The sequence below is a fragment of the Nannobrachium achirus genome, assembly GCF_963921795.1.
Source record: "Nannobrachium achirus genome assembly, chromosome: 11".
NCBI lineage: Eukaryota > Metazoa > Chordata > Actinopteri > Myctophiformes > Myctophidae > Nannobrachium > Nannobrachium achirus.
Window position 1 is genome coordinate 12,866,389 of NC_137820.1, and position 21,926 is coordinate 12,888,314.

At 41.8% G+C, this 21,926-nt stretch overlaps 1 protein-coding gene across 1 annotated transcript; it reads left to right on the plus strand.

The window, feature by feature from the left end:
* The first annotated feature begins 503 nt into the window (after nt 1-503).
* Nucleotides 504-21,288, plus strand: anln2 (anillin, actin binding protein 2). The gene is made up of 22 exons (XM_080736471.1): nt 504-583; nt 786-953; nt 3,272-3,364; nt 3,923-4,101; nt 4,296-4,394; nt 6,985-7,074; nt 7,849-7,933; nt 10,758-11,077; nt 12,206-12,297; nt 12,632-12,758; nt 13,695-13,830; nt 14,478-14,654; nt 14,896-15,022; nt 15,134-15,182; nt 15,323-15,376; nt 15,473-15,505; nt 15,610-15,637; nt 16,005-16,114; nt 17,158-17,244; nt 17,615-17,722; nt 18,560-18,711; nt 20,989-21,288. The coding sequence occupies exons 2-22, from the start codon at nt 788-790 to the stop codon at nt 21,152-21,154; spliced, it is 2,478 nt and encodes an 825-aa protein (XP_080592597.1). The 5' UTR covers nt 504-583; nt 786-787; the 3' UTR covers nt 21,155-21,288.
* The last annotated feature ends 638 nt before the right edge of the window (nt 21,289-21,926 follow it).

Below are 21,926 nucleotides of genomic sequence, written 5' to 3' on the forward strand. Positions count from 1 at the left end.
ACCTATAGTGTTCAACAGGTTGTCACCGATTTGCTCAAGTAGTAATTACATACTAGCTCAAGGGTCAGCAACCTTTTTGAAATGAAGTGCCATGTTTTTATTTTCTAGATAGTCGACATGCCATGTCAACATACATTTTAATGACACGCCTTTAAACATTCAGAAATATTATTTTGATTGGCAGGACATTGTTATAACGACCATTAGACTCAGAGCAATAATCCACCTATCTCACCGACGCCCTCCCCAGTCAGAGTTCAGAGTTGTAATGAATGTAGACTTATGTGCAGGATGTAAATATGCTGTAAATTAGGTACTTCATTTAATTAATTGACCATGTTTTAAAAAAGAATTGATTTTAAAATAAATATCCTCTCTCTCGCACTTCTGCCAGTGATCACCCTGGCCTGTGGCAATGTTGGCACCCGTGCCTAAGTTTGCCTAACCCTGTACTAGCTCATGTCACTTGTGTTATTCTGTTTGCAGTGCAACATGGAATCTGGAGAGGAAAACACTGCTGCTAGCTCGAAAAGGCCAAGGGCTCCTCTTTCAGATTCTGAGGACAACGTTCTCTTGCCGTCAGGTGTGCATGTATGCATGTGTGAGACTGTGAGTGGCAGAGTGTATGAGCATAAGCAAACGTGTATGAAGGAATAAGTAATGTTAATACCTTTTTGAATTACTTGGTTGTCTCTCAGCTAGACCTCCAGATAGAAATTCAGTTGCCATGTCTCGCAAGTCCCATCGCAGGCCTTAAATGTTTCATCTCCCACCATGTGTATTAGAAATGCATGATGGCCAGAAGCGCCGGCGCCTGGAGAGATCCGGCCAGGAGAACCGCAGTCCACAACCATCAACCTCAGGACGTAGAGCTGAGCTGGATGTAAAGCCAGACACACCTGCCATCAACTCGGTTAGGTCCCGATTGCAGCAGCTCTCTCAGATACGGGCAGGTAAGAAAGGTGTCACTCCTGAACCTGACTGGGCAAAAACTGGACGGCATGTGCTCTAGAGCAGTGGTTCACAAACGTTTTAGCTCGTGACCCAAAACGGAAATTAAACATTTGCCCGGGACCCAAACTAGTGAAAACCGTAGATCTACAAGCTCACAACGCAATGCTTTGCGCAGCGTTGTGAGCTTGTAGATCGGCTATTTCCACTACTTCTCAAATCTGTTTTCAAGTTTATGGAATTTCTTAGATTTTTCTTGAATTTATTCATGAAAAATTGTTGCTTTTTTATCATGAACATTTTTTGCTTTTTTGGGAATGCAAAAACCAAATGTAGTTGCACCAAATGCGTTGTGAGGCGTTGTGAGCATGTAGATCTGCTATTTTCACAATTTCTGCCTCTAATATTTGACAATTTGGCCAAATGTTTAATTTGTCATTTTAGAGGTATTAAAAAGTCTTTTGGGGACCCCCCTGGGGGTCCTGCCCCACAGGTTGAGAACCACTGCTCTAGACTAGATACTTGGAACTCGTTCTATCACATTTTAGTAATTTCCAGAACTTGTATCGCTGCTGTGCTGTCAAGTGGAAACCTAGTAAGTCAAACGGATCCTTTTTTAAATGATTTAAAGTAGTTAAAATGGCTGATCTACTGGCTCTGCAGTTTTTACTACTTTTGTGCGACACTCTTATGATGAAAGAATAAGGGCCAATATTAAATGATCAAAATAACTACAAAGATCAGTGCTTACAGGTGGGCGATATGGTGATAAATATCGCTGAGACAATACAATGTCCATGATATTCCTTGTCAGAGATATCGTGTATATCGTGATTGATACAATGAGCCTTATTTAAAAAATCAAACCTCGGTTCGAAGTGAAGCGGTGAACTTTTATTCTATGTGTTCTAGAGTTATGAACTCTGTGATCTATACATTCTTTATATTCTGAATGAATTAATGATTTTATCTGGAGGGCCGAATTGTCATGTGAAGCTTGACCAATCCTCAAAGTATCCAATCATAAGACCGGGACGGACACTACACACATATTCTGGACGTACGGGACAGATACAACCTGTTCATTCTGGACTGATATGACCATATATGGACATGGGACACACATTTTGAAAAACCCTATTCATTCTGGACTGATATTCTGGACGTACGGGATAGATAAAAACTGTTCATTCTGGACTGGAATGACCATATATGGACATGAGGTGACAGACATTTTGTTTTTGATAAAACCTGTTCATTCTGGACTGGGATGACCATATGTGGACATGAAACACACATTTTGTTTTTGAAAAAACCTGTTCATTCTGGACTGAAATCACCATATATGGGCGTGGGACACACAAAGCCACTCATTGGAAGCGGCTTTCACCGCTTCAAAAATCCTGTTGAATTGTTGAGATTCATTGCAGAATGCATTTACATTTTGGTCTAAATCAGTAGTTCTCAACTTCTCACACTTTAAAATGTCAAGGTCTACCCTTGACTCTGACACGACTGACCGTATACAAATAAACCCTTAGAACCCTTATATTCTTGTAAGGGTAAAATTTAGACCTCCCAAAAGGATTCCACAGAGTCCCTGGACCCCACTTTAAGGACCACTGGTCTAAATGGTCTGTTGCTCCTTTTTCTTTTAGTTTCTGTTACCTTATGGGTGGTTGTACTGTTAAGTAATATGACCATAAAAAACTATGTGAAGTGAAAAATAATCATAAGATTGTGTATCGTGATACAGCTTGGAAGAATATTGTGATTTTGTATTTTTCCATATCGCCCACCCCTACTTACAGTAACAAACTATCTCTCATATCAATTCCTTTATTCACAGCAGTCATAGGTTGTTTGTGCTCTGCAGCAACTGTAACAAGATGCAGCACACTGAAAACTGTTGGCTGCAAATATCTCAAGCCTGATTTGTGCCTCTGCGACGTACAGACATCTGCGATTCATAAATCAGTCTTCTGTTTGCTTGTCATTTTTGTCAGTTGTCGGTGGCATGGCATCTCTGGTCTTGGCTCTTTTACAAAAGCTTTTATCATTTCAGGAAATGTCTTGATATTGTGGTTGATTGCCACAAATGCATCTTTGCGTGGTTCTGCTGTATTAACGAGGGTCTTATGCCTCTAGTCACATTTTCCATACTTTAAACTGAGGGGCTGTATTTATGAAAACATTCCGGCTCAGTAGGATTGGATATGCAACAGACTTTATGCTTGCAGGACCCTTGAGTTAAGTCTGGGAGAATGTCAGATTTTTTATTTTTCAAACCACTCAGTATCTGTGTGAATCGTTATTTCAGGAGGACCTGTTCTGGCTCGGGCTGAATCTGATCCAGGGTCTGGTGGTAGCCCATCCTTTCTTCAGGACAAGGGCTTCAGACAACACCTCCTTGGTGAGACTGGGTGGAAACGCACACATTTTTTTATTCCCTCACGCCTATCTTTCGGTAAAAAAATATAAAATATAAAATTGTGTCTAGCACTGAGTAACTAAGTACTACTGTAAAGCCTCTATCATAGTCCAAGGTGAAGAGCTATCACCTCACCACGGTGTAGTTTTCTAGTTATCACCTAGGCTTTGATATACATTTTTAGGTGATAGCTAGAAAACTACACCACTGTGAGGTGAGGTGATAGCTCTTCACCTTGGACTATGATCGAGGCTTAACTTGTCGGAGTACAAATTGACCAGATTAATCAAATGAACTTATATCAATCGATTTTGCCAGTAACAAATGCAGGACTAATCATTGCCATAAACAACCAGTATATTTAATGATTTCAAAATCATCAAAGGCAAATTATGTTTTACATTAGTGATATTTACTTCTGTTGTTGAAAGGCTTAAAATAATATTAATGATACACTGTAGACATGGCTTTATCTGGCTACCTATTTGAGCCTGGTGTCACTCGGATATTTGTTTTGTGGTGTTCTTGTCTTTCCTCCAGGTGAAGGTGAATTCAACCAACGCCTGGAGCGTTTCAAGGCCCCTTTGTTTGAGGCTAGCACTGCTGCAAGTCCTGCCGGCACCTGCCCTCGCTCCCTCTCCAACTTTGTGTCTGGCATCCACCAGAAGATCCAGGGCAATGTGACACCCAGCTCCAAGGAAGCTTCCCGCATTAAGCAGGTACATTTACTGAGGGTCAGCTCAGTGGCTTTATAGCTCAAGTTATGGTCCGTATTTTTTGTGGCAAAATGCTTCTTATGCACTGTAAGGTTTTTACCACCAACGTGGATATGGTAGTTGTATTGTTAAATATTGTCTCTACTCCCTGGGTAGTTGCTCAGTTCTGTCTTTGTTCTCGGTCTTCTCACCATCAGGAGAGGGAACAACAGGTGCGCCTGTTGCTCTCCCAGTCCCAGCCAATTACTAACAATCTCTGGCTGAAAAGGAGCAACTCGGACCCATCACTGGCCGAGGTGAGTTTTGGTTTTCAGATTTCCAATTATGTCTGTCTAGTGTCTGCCTGTCTTTTTGGTCAAAGTCAAACGTGATTCACGGCCACTAGATCTTGAAAATGTGTTTGCATTCCAAATCCCATAAAGGTTTTTAATCACGTTGAAAAGGGTCCAGCGACTGTCTGGTAGGTGGCTCTGTATCGCTTGACATGGGTCTTCAACAGGGGGTCCTTGGGGTCCTCAGTTACTACAGGGGGGCTGCCAAATGTTCCGTGATGGTTTTTTTTTTATTTTATTTTTTTTATGAACCACTAATGGCAGATCTACATCCAAGCGCATGCTTGTAGATCAAACGATTGGCTTTTAGTGAAGAAGTTTGACGTAGGGGGCAAAAAGAGAAGACAAAGAACAGAGCCAAATAAGGTAAAGTTTACAGGGTTTAAATGTCTGGTTGTTTGGAAATACACATTAACAATTAATTGGGGCGGCTGTAGCTCAGGAGGTAGAGCAGGTTGCCAATGGTCCATGGGTCGGCGGTTCAAATCCCGGCTCCTCCTGTCTACATGTCGAAGTGTCCTTGGGCAAGACACTGAACCCCACACTGCCTCCAATGAGACGGTCGGTGTCAGCTTGCCACCATTGGTGTGTGAATGTGGGAAGTGAGGACGCTGGCGTCGACTGTTCGCCACTTCACCTCCCAATGTATGAGTGAATGAACCATTGTAAAACGCTTTGAGCACTTGAAAAGCACTATAAAAATGCAATTCATTATAACATGAATCCAACATTTAACAAAAGATCATGTGTAAACATTAAACAAACATGAAAAAATTACACAACACTGATAGTGCTGTCAAACAAGACTATGAAGCATCTTATGAAATCTATGAAAAGATGTATACAGTATGTAGTAGGGGTCCCTGCTTCATTTCTCTCCCTCTCAAATAATGGCTCCTTGCTCTGAAGAAAGCGAGCGGTGCTATTTACGAGTTAATTTCATCAAGCAGTCCTGCGAAGCTTGTCCAATGAGACCCTGTGCGTACAACAAACTTTGATCTGTTAGTGCCAAGATGTAGGCCAGATGTAGGCCACGCTTCAGTTTACTTTAGGGCCTGGACATTTTCTGAGACTTGACATTTTTTAGGAACCGAACAAAGCCAGACGTTGGAGCTTAGCTCCTTCCAGGAGCACTGCTCAAAAATGTGGAAGACCCCTGGTTAGTTATGTGATACGGTCTGTATTGGAATAAATGTAATTAATTCTGCAGTGGTACCCAGACGTAGCATTGGAGTATTAAGTAGAAAATTACGTGATCATTCATTACATTTTGACATTGTCATTAATGTGTTAGAACTGACAACACTGAAGAAATCTGTAATTCATTTCAAATTGGGTCATTTCGAAGTCTGAGAATTGTAGTCAATCTTTAAGCAGATTTTCTTATCTTTGTATAAACTAATACTTGTTCACCGTCAGTTGATGGTTTGTAACAATATGAAAATACTGTCTGTCTTTAATGTCAGCTGGTCATGTAGTGAAAAGGGATATGTTGGAAGTGGGTCAGGAGGTTTGATTTGAACATTTTCAACTGTAGCAAAACTCTTTGAAATTGTTCATCACAGTTTTATCAGCTGTGACTACCTTCACTGCTGGCTCCACTGCGAAACAACAATGCAGCCCGTTAAATGCGTGCACCTTTTTTATACTGAACAGCGGGGTGGAATAATAGTCCGACATTCCCACCTTCATCAGGCTGTGTAAAAGGGTGTTATGTGAATCTCAGCAGGGGAAAACTTGTCCTGGACCGTCCTCCTCTTCCTGGATAGCAGCACCTACTACACGTAGCAGGAGAATCTGGCCTCCCTCACAGCTCTGGGATGTGAGTGATTCAACTGCAGCTCAGTCACTTGGAGCTGCCCACTTGGGCAACATGTTGTGGATATGCGAGTGGGCATTAAGACCTTCAGTAGGCTTAATAGGAATTGGCAACAGATAAAATCCTTTTGGATGATATTCTGTAGGGAGAACAAACTCTGATGAAAAGTTACTGGATGTATCTACTGCCCATTTTCATTGCCACAAAGGTTTGCCTCTCAGGGTAGGAAGTTGAATAACTACACAGATTTTAAGTTGTGGTTTCTGGGTTGGTGGGTTTTGTCACTTTTTTTAAAAACCAAGTCACACTGGGTCCACAACATTAATCATGTTTTTGGTGAAATGAAAACCTTGGAAACCCTTGTAGGGATTTGTGAAAATACTCCACTTTGCTTTATTCTATTGCTGTTTTTAGAGGGCCTCTGTGTTTAAGTCGGATTCTAATGGGTATGTTTGATTTTTGACTTGACTTGACCATAGGGTTTCCCTGTGTATTGTCCATAGCCAGTTGTCAAACTGAAGAGTCTGGGTTGCATTAGCATGTGTCTGATGCTTGAAGATCAACAAGTAATATTTGTGAGGCCAGGACTATTGGCAGCTGCATCACTGTATTTAATCATTTGTATGCATCACGTTTGCTCTCACAAAAGCAGCAGCTTCTCTCAAATCTTAATCAAGATTTGAAATAGTTTGCCAATAGCTGTTACAGATAATGATACATGGTGTATATCAGCAGGAGACGGCTTCTCCTGGCCCGTCCTCTGACTGGAAGGCACCTACGCCTACACGTAGCAGAAGAATCTGGCCTCCTGTACTGCCCTCGGATGTGAGTGCTTCTACCAACTACAACTGTGCAGTAGGCTCAGTCACTTAAGAGCTGCACACCTGGGCAGCATTTTGGGTCATGGAGTTGGGCAATATGGCCCTCAGAGAAACTAGGAATTGGCATCAGATATAAAATGTATATGAAAACAGGAAATTGGCAAAAGACAATAATTCTTTCAACTAATTCTACAAAAATATTACAAAACTTATTACAATAACAAGCATTTTGCCACAAAAAATACCGACCATAACTTGAGCTATAAAGCCACCGAGCTGACATTAATTAATAAGGATAATAGAAAAACATTCCTCAACATATCTATTGATGAAAGTGCCCATTTTCATGGCCCCAAATGTGACTTTCAGTTAGGAAGTTGGATAACGGTCACCTCTTGTCTTAGTTGTGATTTTGGGTCGGTGGGTTTGCCACTAAAGATATATTGTCTTCTTCTCATGATCAATAAACATGAATTGAGGTTCAAGGGATCCACTTTGAACGTTTGTGTTTTTGTCGAAATGTTGTCATTACACCTTTCTATTTCAGAAACATGCACAGCACCGTGTTTGTGTGATTTGTGAAAATGCTCCACTTTTCTATTCTCTTTTTGGCACACAACCTTTAATTTCTGATGTAACATTCTGTGTTCTTTTTCAAATGCATGTAATGCAATAAATGCATACATCGCTACCATTGTAGCGTATCGGTATTATTCACCATTAGTTCCTGTGATGGTATTTAATCCTATGGTATTCATTAATGTTATCGCTCCAGCAGGTAGATGGTGATGCTGAAATGAAAGATGGAAGCTACTCTGAAGATATTGCATCTAGTACAGAGAAGGTACAGCCAAAGACCACAGGTGAGACCCTCTGGCAGGAACACACAGAAGGATTAAAACTATGCTGTGAGGAATTCTAAGAGGTACATTTGTAACCAAAATAAGGTTTAACGTGAGAAAACAGGCTTGATATTACATATTTAGTGTAGAAGACTATTGTACTGGGATAAACGTGTGCCAAAAGAAATTATTATGACTTAGTATAGTTATGTGCAACTGTGACTCTTTAACAGGTGAAAACACAACTTGTGAATCCTCAGCTCCTGTCTTATCTGTAGAACTAGAGAGCTGTACAGAGTGGCAGGTTGGAATGGAATTGAAAGAGCCAGAGGCTGCAAGACATCCAGGGCAGAATGATGAGAAGGGAAATGAGAAAGGGAAGCAAAGTTCCTGTCAACCTGACATACACATTGTTTTGGAGTCACCTGTTGATGAAGAGCAGAGTGTATCAGGGTTGGCTACTAATGAGGAACGGCATGCATTGGAGTTGGCTGGTTCTAAGGAAGAGAGTATATCGGAGTTGGCTGTTATTGAAGAGCAGTCTGCATCGGATTTGTTCGCTACTGAGGAGCAGAGTGCATCAGCGTTGTCTATTACTGAAGACCAGATTGAATCAGAGTTGGCTGCTACTGAAGGGCATGGTGCATCAGAGTTGGCTGCTACTGAAGGGCATGGTGCATCAGAGTTGGCTGCTACTGAAGAGCATGGTGCATCAGAGTTGGCTGCTACTGAAGAGCATGGTGCATCAGAGTTGGCTGCTACTGAAGAGCATGGTGCATCAGAGTTGGCTGCTACTGAAGAGCATGGTGCATCAGAGTTGGCTGCTACTGAAGAGCATGGTGCATCAGAGTTGGCTGCTACTGAAGAGCATGGTGCATCAGAGTTGGCTGCTACTGAAGAGCATGGTGCATCAGAGTTGGCTACCAATGAAGAACAGTGTTCATCAACTAATGAGGAGCAGCCTGCATTGCAGTTGGCTGCTGTTGAAGAGAAGCATGCGTTAGAGTGTGCTACTACTGAGGACCAGTGTGCGTCACAGTTGGCTGGTTCTGAGGAAGAGAGTATATCAGAATTGGCTGTTATTGAAGAACCGAATGCATCGGATTTGTTTCCTACTGAGGAGAAGAGTGCATCAGCATTGTCTACTACTGAAGACCAGATTGCATCAGAGTTGGCTGCTACTGAAGAGGCAGGTGCATCAGAGTTGGCTACCAATGAAGAACAGTGTTCATCAATTGTAGGTGACCCCAATGCACTGACGACCCAAGAGTCATTCAAAGTAACTGCAGGGAGAGACCGGCCAGTCTCCCTCTCAATTGACGAAAATGATAAGTTTGATGGACTTTCATATGGAGAGGAAACTGAACCATCAATGGATGAGGAACCAAAGATGTGGAGATACCCTCAAGATCGTGTGCACAGGGACATAGAGTTGTGTATAGTTGAGGATGAAGATGCTGCATGTACTGAAGGACAAAAGGTTACTGGGTTCCCAAGAACTGAAGAACTTGAGGAGGACATGGAGTCCACATCAGCAGAGGAACACAATGGATCAGAAAGCTATCAGTCCAAGCTAATCAAAGACTCAACCCTGTCTGAGATGAACACTTTCTCTGAGCCCGCTGCATGTACTGAAGGACAAGAGGAGTGTGACTCACCCACAGAGGTTACTGGGTTCCCAAGAACTGAAGAACTTGAGGACATGGAGACGGAGTCCTTATCGGCAGAGGAACACAATGGATCAGAAACAGAAATATATCAGTCCAAGCTAATCAAAGACTCAACCCTGTCTGACTCGGAGCCCACAAAAGAGTCTAGTTCGTCAGGTGAGATGAATACAGCAGCATAATTATGGAAGACATTTCAGCACAGTGGCTGCATTTGGGGAACGGTTAAGACGGTAGAAACTATGGTGATCGTTGCACCTACAGTAAGCACAGGTTTAATATGGGACATGGACATGCATGTATTTACTAGAGCCTGCCCGATTATCAGTTGGCCAATTTCATTGGCCAATATTGGCTTACGCCTTATTGATAATTTGATAACCACATTTGAGGGATCGTTCATTGCAAAACAATTCTGTGTGTGTAATCTGTATCCTATATTAAAACTGTCTGCAAGCCGGTGAGTGGACCTCATCAGCCATAACCATATAAGGAGTTCCCAATGCAGCTACACCCAAATATGGAGTGTGTTGTCCAACCTTGATGTGCATCAGTCGCAAACAAGTCACTCAGCTCCATATACTGATGACATAAAACGGACAAACTCAGTATCTGTCGGGCTCTAGTATTTACTCCGGTTGGCACAAGTGAATTTCGTACAACACTGAGCACATGTTTGAAACACATTGGTGATTTATTTCTGGTCTTTTTTTACCAGCTTGCAAAGCTGATCTACAGATAGTTAGCTGCCAAAATCTCCTACTGGCTAAAAAGCTGGAGACTAAAAAGCAGGAGAACAAGTGTGAATGTATATTTTAGATATTATGTCTTACCATTTATATTATAATATAAATAGTACGACGGAATTCAGTTCCCAGTGGATTCCACATTACAAGGCCACTAAACTGCTCCACAAGGCGCAAGCTGGTATAAAAGGACTGTCGTTTCTTGTTCTATACATTTTTTCCCACACGTCTGTGAACCAACCAGTCAGGTAAGGGCATGTTCACAATTCAAATAATGGATTGCATGACACATTCTGTTCCTCCAACAACGACCCACCACCCAGAGTTGACTGGGGGACGACTGACACTACTGTACGTGTGAACATTCCATAAGGGTCAGCATCTTTATTATTTGACTTAACTTGCCTGTGTTGGGATGTTTTTTCTCACCAGAGGCTGAACTGAACTCTCAGGACGAGGCCAACACAGCGGAGATGATAGACGAGATGTTTGGGGAGGTTCTGGAATATGCTGGAAAGATGGAAGCAGAGCGGACGTGGGATGATGCAGACACTGGAAACCAGGACAGCGGTATTGTCACTTGTTCTGAAGACAAGATGGACTCTGAGAAGGAGAAGAGTGAGGGAGACGAGGACGTCAAAGAGGGGCATGGGTTTGAGTCGCTTTACGGAAGTAGAGACGAACTAACTTTCCCCCCTGCTGGGATCCTGTCTCCTCTCAGCAAATCTGTAGAGGCTGTGGTCACTCCTATGGTAAGACCATGAAAATATATATTGTAGTCCGATATTTAAAGTTCTTAAAGGAGTAGTTCACCCCCAAAATGACTTTATCTATTGATTACTCACACTATGGAGACTTCTTGAGTTCAATAATATTTTTCCTAAGACAATAATTTGATTATAGTAAATTTACTCCCATTGATTCCGGATGGCAGACCCAAATGTATTTGAGTCCCCATCCGGAATCCATGGGGGTAAATCTATTGTCTCCATGGCTTGACTCTACGCCAAGTCTCCATGGCGTGAGTAATCAAAAGAGAAAAAGTCATTTTGGGGGTGAACTACTCCTTTAAAGCATTTAATGACTCTACTTGTATCTATAAATGCATGGAATCTGTCTGCCTGCAGAGGCGGAGCTAGGTCCTCACCAGATCGGGGGCTTTGCCTTATTAGTAGTTTGTAGGTTTTTTGGTATGGTCGCAGATCTACAAGCTGCGAGCTTGTAGATCTGCGAGCTTGTAGATGCTGTTCTGCCTAGAGCACTTTTCACTCTTGATTACAATTGTTATAAACTGAATCTGATAAGCCTCCTGCTATTCCTGTAATATTCTATATGCGTTGTTGTATTATTATTACTAATTATAAACAAATATACAAATAATTAGATCTGTGGCTTTTGAGAAAACATCTAGCTATAGCCTTGTAAACCCCCGCAGCTCCATCCCTGTCTGTTTGTGTGGGTCTGTCCTCCACTGGACCTCATAACTCTAGAACTATCGACCGATCGACTTCAAACTTGATGATCACATCTGTCATAGTAGTACTGTGATAATGGCTACTGCACTAAGTACTGTGACAGCAGGTACTGCAGAACTGTAGGTTCATGTGTTCTCAACGGCATTGGACTAGGTTAAAAAAAAGTTACACATTTGTCTTGTGTCTTTTATTTTATCATGCATTATCAACACTTCCACTTTTACAAATGTGAGAATTTCAGGGCCCACAAAAAATACATTTTCATTGATTGTGAAACGGTGCTGCATCTCTACAATGTCTGTCAAACAATTGAGCAATGAGATTAATGCATTCCAATTTTAAAATGTTTGTGAATTTGCATTATTTATACCTGTATATCTAACTGTTCCATCCTTCGATTCGCAGAGGCTGGCAGTGAGCCTGTCCAACCCTCCATCTTTGCTCCTGACTCCAGAGAAGTTGAGTACCCCTCCTGCAGAGTCCTCTCCTTTATACAGGTAATGATTCCTTGTAGACAGTAATGATGATGAAATGATACATTTTTGCATTGGCTTGATGAGTAAATAAGGAATGTGACAAATCAATATATCACTCTGCATTTGTTGTTGGCCTTGGCATCTAACATCGGGCAATGATGAATACCCAGATAATCTATACTGTATGTATCAATTCTGTGCATACACTGATGAGTCCCTTGCGAGTAACAACTTGTAAGGCAAGTGATACTTGAATCTAACTTGTTAAATTTTTGTATACTCCGTAAGCGTTTTTTGCGATGGGTCTATTCTCTCTGTGCCACCTGTCTGATAATGATGATCTCTTGATTGACAGCGTGGGTGCCTATCGTACACAGAGCCAGAGTAAGCCACCTACCTCTCAAAGTGTGACTCCTGTGATGCAGAGGAAGGCCCAAGTAAAGTCCCGTCCACAAATTATCAACGTCAAAGATAAGATATTGGTATGTGTGAACACTTTTATCTGTCTTCTTTTAATGGTCTGTGAGGTGGATTGCAGACTGTACATCAATGTACCCCCCCCCCCCCCCCCTGTCACCGTTAGCTGGATAAGTTCTGGAGAGTGCCCTCCAGAACTGCTGGTTCTGCGAACTCGACGATTAAGATATAGATAAATAGAGATTCCCTTTGCTTTTTATTTTTTGATTGATTTATTTATTAGACACATTAAAAGATGCATACAGTACAAAGCACTTTGGTCCAAAAGGATAACACTGAAGAAAGACCATGTAGTCTTATTTCCATTCAGGTCCCATGCATTCATTCACTAGCAGGACAAGATACATTCATATACCAAAGAAACAATAACATCAAAAAATATAAAACGACTCTAAAACATTTCTAACCATGAGGTCTATTCACAAGTTGGGGTTGGGGTAGAAGTACTATCGTAGGTGGTACTGAATAATCTCTTACCTCTCCATATGAACAGCTTACAGATGAACTTTTAAGCCAGTTTTGAATGACGCCAGCGAATTGCTTTTTTTTTTTTTTTGAGGGAAGGGGGGAGAGCATTCCACACCTGAATGGCAGTGTTTTGAAAGGTGAATTTACCCATATTTGTTTTAAAAATGGGTGGCACCAGATCCTTATTTGCGCTCCCTCTAGTATTATAGCCGTGAGAGTTGCTCACTCTTTTTAGGTAATCAATCAGATAATTTGGTACCGAGGGCATGGAGGGCAGCGATGCATTATAATTTTATATGTCAGCCCAAATTTCAATTGATCTACTCTAGCTTCTACTTTGAGCCATCCTATGCTATAATAATGTGCTGCATAAAGGGTGGTCATGGGCCCCAACCCTTGGATGAGTCTAATTAGTTTGTTTTGAGAGGTTTGGAGCCTTCTCTGATATTGTGTGTTGTTCCATGGTTGTCCAGGCTCTAAATGAGGAGGCAGCGAAACTGCAGAAGGTGATCAGCCAGACGTTGCAGGCTCTAAGCTGCTGCACTGACGAGGAGCATGGGCGAGGCTCAGTGACGGAGGCTGAAGCTGAGAAACTACTGCTCGTCTCCTGTACGTATCACACTGTAGAGATGATAGATAATCTTATATATATATTATATATATATATATGTATCATCTTTTGATTGGACATACCATATTGAAAAAAACACAATTCTTAAGGTGGCTTGTGGCTGTTTTTAGGCAGTTTAAGCAGACCTTTTCTACAACCGTGACGCAAGGCGGGACTACGGCTGCTATGACGTAATCGCCGTAGTGGTCAAAATCGTTAAGCAAACAGCCTTCCGCGACGGGATCCCACCCCTGTTACTGAACTCTTTGGTTCCCATGGCGATGCGACCACGCAGCAGGTGTTGTAGACGCTACGTGGAAAGCTAGCTTCTGCCATTGTAGGGACGGCTGCGACGGCGGAAGGTTTATCTATCCAGCACTGATCATTTCTGGTTACCGTTGTCATCTGCCGTTGCCGTAGCATTGCTTACAGTCGCTATTATTAGATAAATGCATGGTCATGGTTCTGAAGAGCAGAGCCAATATGGTTGCTCAGAAGTTTCCGGGCCAACACAGACATCATATTTCTAGCACATGCCACAGTAGTTGCATTGCTGCTACCTGTAGAATCTTAATCTCTATGGTTCATCTCTATGGTTGTCAGTCACTGTATTTTACTTATTCATGTTCAAACCGATTGTTGTCAGGTGAAAAGCGTGCTGCCCTCCTGGCAGAGGTGGCGAGGTTGAGGGAAGAAAGGCTTTTGGAGTCTGAGGAAGCAGGAAGTGCCACCTCCCTGACACCCTGCAGGGGGACTGTTGGCATCAGCAACATCCAGCTCCCTCTTAAGGTGGAGTTTGTGTACTCCTCACGCAACCGCACAGGTAGAACACAACATATCCATCTTTCTGTCAATGTACTGGGTACTACTGTACGTCTGGGACACATCTTATTTGTTTTGGTTTGGTACATGTCCCACAGCCTGTCTGGGTGGTCAGTCTGAGATTATGAATTCACTAAAATAACATGGCTGTCATCCGTGACCAATTTCTCAAAAATAACTTCAACAGCTTAAGAGAAAATGATGCGAGTCAGCCTCTGATCTGATTTTCTCACCCTCCAAAGGTCAGCCAAGTCACTATTTCTTTGTCCTGATCCGCTATGGGCCCTGCAACATTGTTGCCACCCCTCTGGCTACAGCTGCAGATGCCAAGAATGGGGACACCATTTCCTTCCCCACCACTGTCACTCTGTAAGTCCACATTCCCATCTAAAAGCAAAGACATTGACATCAGCCATTGCTCATACCGGTATTTAAATTACTTATCAAATGCTTTTAATTTCTTAAATCCTTAATCTTCAGGAAGGATATTCGCTCCAACTTTGAGATTGATGTGGAAGTCTACAGCCTGGTGAGAAGGCCCTTTTCTTTTTCTTTCTCATGAATCAGTTAATGGTCAATTACTGCATTTCTTCACCAACAAAAATGAGAATCGTCTGTCACGGTCATATTAAATGATTTGAGGATTTAATGTCCATCTGTTTTGTCTAGTCCCAGACCTCTGGGAACACCTGCAACATGGACGGCTCCTCTACTAAGCCACGGGTAAATTACTTCTCCTCTGACATGTGACATTTAGCAAGATTGTACTCATACAGGACATGCATAGTCACTTGGGTGTTTTATATACCTTCACTGTAGGTCACTCCAAGAAAGCTTCTGAGTACCATTATGGTGAGTGTCCTGTTTTATTTCTTGGCCAATTAATTGGTGCTTGACCCTAGAAAGTCCCTTCCATCTTATTGTTGTATCAACCAAACCTTTTCTTTGCTTTTCAGCAGCGTTCCAGCAACAACAGTATAACATGTAAGTTGTTTATTTCTTAGTCCAATCTTGTCGAGACCTTTTTATAATCCTCCATTTAACAAACCATGTTTTCCCTGTTTATTTTGGAGCAACATGGTGAGGCATGAGTCATTTTGAGTAATATACATTTCACTGTTTGCTTGTGCTTGTGCCGGTGTGAGCTCCACTGTGATTGGTCTTTTTATCTGGACGTATGGATGGTCATTTTTGTGGGGACTTTTGCCAAACTCCCTGTTTTATTTACCTACAATTTCCAAGCGGTGGAAGCCTGAATTATAGGCTTAAGATTCATAGGGCAGAAGAGCATAATAGAAGAACACGATCTGTGATGAATTTTGCCCTTTCTCTTTCCTTGGTCCTTCCTTAGCTGCCACTTTGCCCATCATGAACACGCGTCGCTCCAGTAACTTCTGTCTTGTGGGCTCTCACAAGATCACCTTGGCCTCTCTGGGACAGAGCAAGTTCCCTCTGGACAAGGTACTTAAGGGCTAGGCTCTTTAAATATGCAGAATGCATATGCATATTTTTCTTTATCATTGCTTGAATATGTTATTTAAAAGTTTTGAAAACGGTGTGGCAGTGCACTTAAAGGTAAATTAATTTAAACTGAATCTATTGCTGAATGTAATCTCAGATTTGGTATGGACCTGTCAGTGTCAAGGGGAAACTGTTTATTAATGATGAAAAACTCTTCCCTTGTTGTGTTTATGTAACACGGTCCTGTCCTCTAGACCTCTATAGTATTCCGGAGGTTTATTCCTAGAGGTTTATTCATTTGTCTTATTACACACTGACACAATTACCCTCTTTGCTGTTCTTCCCACCATAATGACTTCTACACAAGGGTGGGATCACTGGTGATGTAATGTGTCTGCTCCTCCCTATTTCTCTGTCTCTCTTGCTTTCTTCACTCAGATGAAATTTGAAGGAAAAATCAGGAGGCTCCTGGGAGATGAGTTTCAGGAAAAGGTTTCAGTCTTTCATAACACTGTCACCCCTCCATTCTTCTCACTTCACTTCTCTAGAGACTAACCTCTGATCTCTTGTCTCAGTGCAAACAAAATAACCGCTGCCCTAGTACTCTTGATAGTTTGCTTGTGATTCTTCCCTCCTTGCATGTCAGAAATCAAGTAGACTTGCTGTATTTTGTAGAGGTTTTAATAGCGAGCTTTTGGAAGTATTTGGAAAGGTTTGACTTCATATAGACTTTATTGCATTGAATGTTCATTTGGCTTGCAAACATCTAAAAGTCGTCATACAGGAAGTAGAATTTGTGACTGCATATTGAGCATGTATATCAAACATTGTGGAATTAACCAAATACTTGTGAAGTTTGCATTTCTACAAGCTTGTAGATCGGCTAATGTTCCCCCTAGAATATGGATGTGGGGTTCAAGTAGTTAAATGATTTGTCAATCTAGAGTACTTCTGTTTAATAGTTCTTCTGATATGCCCTCAACTCAATGAGCTCCATATAGTGTCATAACTGATTGTACATCCCTATCTTCTTCTGACTCTAGGTGCCCTTCCTTTCGCCTCTAGAGGGCAACATCTACCTGGATCTGGAGAGTGAGAGCCACTCCAATGTGCAGCATGAAGGCTTCCTGGTCAGTACTGTTATTGTCTGTCTTTCATTCACTCAATGTCTCTTTTTGTTCTAATTTGTTTCCACATAATTACACACAGGCTACATTAATATGAATAACTTCTTTCTTTTTTAAGACCCTTGAATTTTCTGAACTTTTAGTTTTTTCATCAATTAATTTGCTACTTCGTCATACTACAGTGTCACCCAAAAGTAGCAAAAATAGTGCTGTGTTTTGAGCTTGTAGATCTGCCATTTTCGATTTAAACATCCCAAATAACCACAAGATAATTTTCACTAGGGAGACTATTGCCAAAATGTGTGTTTTTAATTGATACTTATGTGTCGTTATACTGAGTGTATGTATTTAACTGATACTTCCTTATCCCCAGACGATGTTTGAGGTGATAACGGAATGTGGGGCGTGGCACCGCCGATTCTTTGTCCTAGATGGACATCACATGCACTACTGGAACCATCCCAATGACAGGGAAAGCAAGGTGCAGTAACCGTAGACCGGTCCTATTTCTGTTCATTAAATATATGCATCTATATTGGTTACTATGCAGAGGTTTTTGTCAGTGGTTGTCGCCGCGTCGACCTTTTCTGGATCAGGGCCCACTTGAAAATCCCCAAAGTCTTTCACGGCCCACTCACAGCAGCCATTCGGGTAGACAGCTTGCATTTTCATTACGATCAATCAATTGTGTTCCACCTTGGCTCAATGGAACTACCCATATACTTTAAGTTATTATGTATTTGTCACTGTTTATTTTTGAAGCGGTGAAAGCCGCTTCAAATCCAAGGTGTGGCTTTGTGTGTCCCGTACCTGTCCCGTGCATCTCTGCGCTGTGATTGGTTAGTTTTGTCTGTCCCGTGCATGTCCAGAATGAAGAATTGAGGATTGGCTAAGCTTCACATGACAATTTGGCTCTCCAGACAAAATCATTCATTCATTCAGAACTAGAACATAGAAAGTATAGATCACAGAATGTATAGATCTAGAACACATAGAATACAAATTCACTGCTTCACTTCGAACCGAGGTTTGATTTTTGTTATATTATCAATAAAATTATTATTATTTTGGGGCCTAACAGTGGGGTCACGACCCACATACCCATGTATATGTACTGTATATATTTGTCAATAACTCTATACAGAGATATACAACATCAAATTGAGCATTTAGCTTATCGGTTGTTCTCGGTTGTATTTATACATTTCTTTTGCCTTATTCATGGTGTTTGTGGCAAGCTGGAAAGGGACATTACTGTAAAAGGGATGGAAAACATATTACTGACAGTTAATTTCTTTTTTTTCCCTTTCCCTCCCAGGCACCAGAGGGCAGCATCCTTCTGTCCAGCTCGTCCAGCCAGTGTGTCAAGCCTGTGAAGAGGGTCTCCTGTGCGCGACCTTTCACCTTTGAGCTGGCCAGCAACATTCTGGAACAGAAACAGGACGATGACAGCCAGGGCGCTGCAGCCAAGTAGGTTATCATCACACATACTACCACTGTCAGGTTATCTCACATACTACCACTGTCAGGTTATCTCACATACTACCACTGTCTGGTTATCACACATACTACCACTGTCAGGTTATCACACATACTACCACTGTCAGGTTATCTCACATACTACCACTGTCAGGTTATCACACATACTACCACTGTAAGGTTATCACACATACTACCACTGTCAGGTTATCACACATACTACCACTGTCAGGTTATCTCACATACTACCACTGTCAGGTTATCTCACATACTACCACTGTCAGGTTATCTCACATACTACCACTGTCAGGTTATCACACATACTACCACTGTCAGGTTATCACACATACTACCACTGTCATGTTATCTCACATACTACCACTGTCAGGTTATCTCACATACTACCACTGTCATGTTATCTCACATACTACCACTGTCAGGTTATCACACATACTACCACTGTCAGGTTATCACACATACTACCACTGTCATGTTATCTCACATACTACCACTGTCAGGTTATCACACATACTACCACTGTCAGGTTATCACACATACTACCACTGTCATGTTATCACACATACTACCACTGTCATGTTATCACACATACTACCACTGTCATGTTATCACACATACTACCACTGTCAGGTTATCACACATACTACCACTGTCAGGTTACTTATCACACATACTACCACTGTCATGTTATCACACATACTACCACTGTCAGGTTATCTCACATACTACCTCTGTCAGGTTATCTCACATACTACCTCTGTCAGGTTATCACACATACTACCACTGTCAGGTTATCTCACATACTACCACTGTCAGGTTATCACACATACTACCACTGTCAGGTTATCACACATACTACCACTGTCAGGTTATCACACATACTACCACTGTCAGGTTATCACACATACTACCACTGTCAGGTTATCACACATACTACCACTGTCAGGTTATCACACATACTACCACTGTCAGGTTATCACACATACTACCACTGTCAGGTTATCACACATACTACCACTGTCAGGTTATCACACATACTACCACTGTCAGGTTATCTCACATACTACCACTGTCAGGTTATCACACATACTACCTCTATCAGGTTATCACACATACTACCGCTGTCAGGCGGAAACCTTCAATGTCCAAAATCCTTACTTTTCAGGAAATGGACCATTGCAGTTAATTATTTAGTCACAACCTCTTGTTAAAACTTTTTATTGGTTAAATAATTGAGTACCTGAGACGAATAACAGTCTTTAATATTTTGGATAAAGACTGTCCTGACTCCCAGTACGTAACACTGACTGACTGACGGATGATTTAGCTCCATATACGGACCCTTACGTACAGCACCCAACTGGACGGACTGAACGTACAAGATGTATCCGTAGCAAGAAGTACCCACGGCCACCGTTGTCAATCGTAGGCGCAGTAGTGAGGAAAATTACTTTTCCTCTGCTCTATGACAGCGGTCCTCAAACTATGTGTCCCAATGAGAAATATATTGTATCAAGAAACAGTAAAAAAGGAACGTCGCAACAGGACGGCTTGACACACACGCACGAGAGCGCACACACGCACGCACGCACACACACACACACACTCACTATCACACAGTCACACACACACCGCCTATCCTCCTCCAACAGCTGCCAACAAGACGAGGCACACAAGAAGAGCTGATTAATTAGCTCAGCGGCTCATCATATACTTGGGAATTATATGCGGGTGTGTTTTGTTATAATCACTCCGGGTCCTGATCCATATGTGGTTAAATCTGTACCCTCACGGAGTTTAACATTTACCGCGAATCCGCGAAGCAACTTTGCCGACAGACAGCAGAACCTGCAGTCCAGACTGTTACCACTTATAACATCACGTCGGCGGGTCAAGAAATCATGCTGTGGTTCTACATATTTTGGCTGCTTCGCTTTTGTTAGCTATTCTGTTCTGTGCTGCGAGGCACAATGTGGCGTGCGGCCCAACAGAGAGCGGTCGGCACGGACATAACGTAGAGGAGGAACTATGCATGTCGACGGAATTACTGTACGTAATCTCTCACCCAAAAGTACACAAAATCAACCATACGTAACTATAAATGGCCTTAATTGTCACTCCTGCTGGGCTTACCAATGCGCATTTTTCTTTCTTTTCTTCATAAAGTCAACCTTCACCTATTTTAGTTATCATTTATATGAAGGTTTGTTGCTGCTATATACCGGTAAACACATTTTCATCCTTCTCCAGGTGCTGGTTCTCGGCTGACACAAAGGAGGAGCAGTCCGAGTGGATGGAGAAACTAAACCAGGTTCTGCTGGACGTCCACACATGGAGCCAACCCCTACAGACCGAGACCCAAACACAACTGGTCAAGGCTCGTAGCAGCAGGAGCATGATGGAGAGCAGTCTGTAAATGGCTTTATGAAGTATATTTTGTGTTGATCACTACCTTTGGGAAATAGCCATTTGATTGTCTCAGTGTTATTAGAGTTTGCATTATTATTCAAATTTTAGAAGATTGTTGTTATAACATTGAACTGGAAAGGTAAATAAATATTATAAATATATATATGAATAAAGTACTAATATACATTGTGAAGGATTGTAAAGAACATTAACATCACAACTAATGAGTCCAGTAGGATATGAATGTCTGTGAAATACCAGGTGACACTACAAAATATATTACTGGTGTAACATGTAGGCCTGCTGCTTGTGTTGCAATGGAGGCAATTTGTATGACACTTGATGCACCGGATTGTATTTAAGATTAGTGCAATCAATAAAAGGTTATCCATTTCCTGTCTGGGAAGGATTTGATGCAGACTTTGTTATACTCGCAAGCTTTATGCCTTTTCTAAAATAATCTGTTGAAGGCCTTAACAAGCTTTTAACTCCTGTACATCACCCGAATTGACTCCATTCAATACCGACCTAACGTGCCTCCCTTGCACAACAGACACACTATCGGTGTGTTGTCTTTTCTGTTTTCATGGTTTTGTTAATTTGTGCCATTTCTTAAGGTACATTTCAGACTGTGTTAAAGGCTGTTCCTATCATGCCTGTTCATCTGTAGGGAACTCAGATTGGTTCATCTGTATCTTGGGGGGTTTCACCTCCATCCCAGACGTACAGTACTCTCCAGCAGTCTGTTTGTTTCTTCTTTACGTGATGGGTTTAAAGAT

Bases quoted from the DNA above. Each gene is read 5' to 3' on its own strand.
- anln2 (XM_080736471.1), top strand. From the start codon at position 788: ATGCATGATGGCCAGAAGCGCCGGCGCCTGGAGAGATCCGGCCAGGAG. The intron at 4,395-6,984 runs GTGAGTTTTGGT...GTATATCAGCAG, and splicing joins CGGACCCATCACTGGCCGAG to GAGACGGCTTCTCCTGGCCC. The intron at 12,298-12,631 runs GTAATGATTCCT...CTTGATTGACAG, and splicing joins GAGTCCTCTCCTTTATACAG to CGTGGGTGCCTATCGTACAC.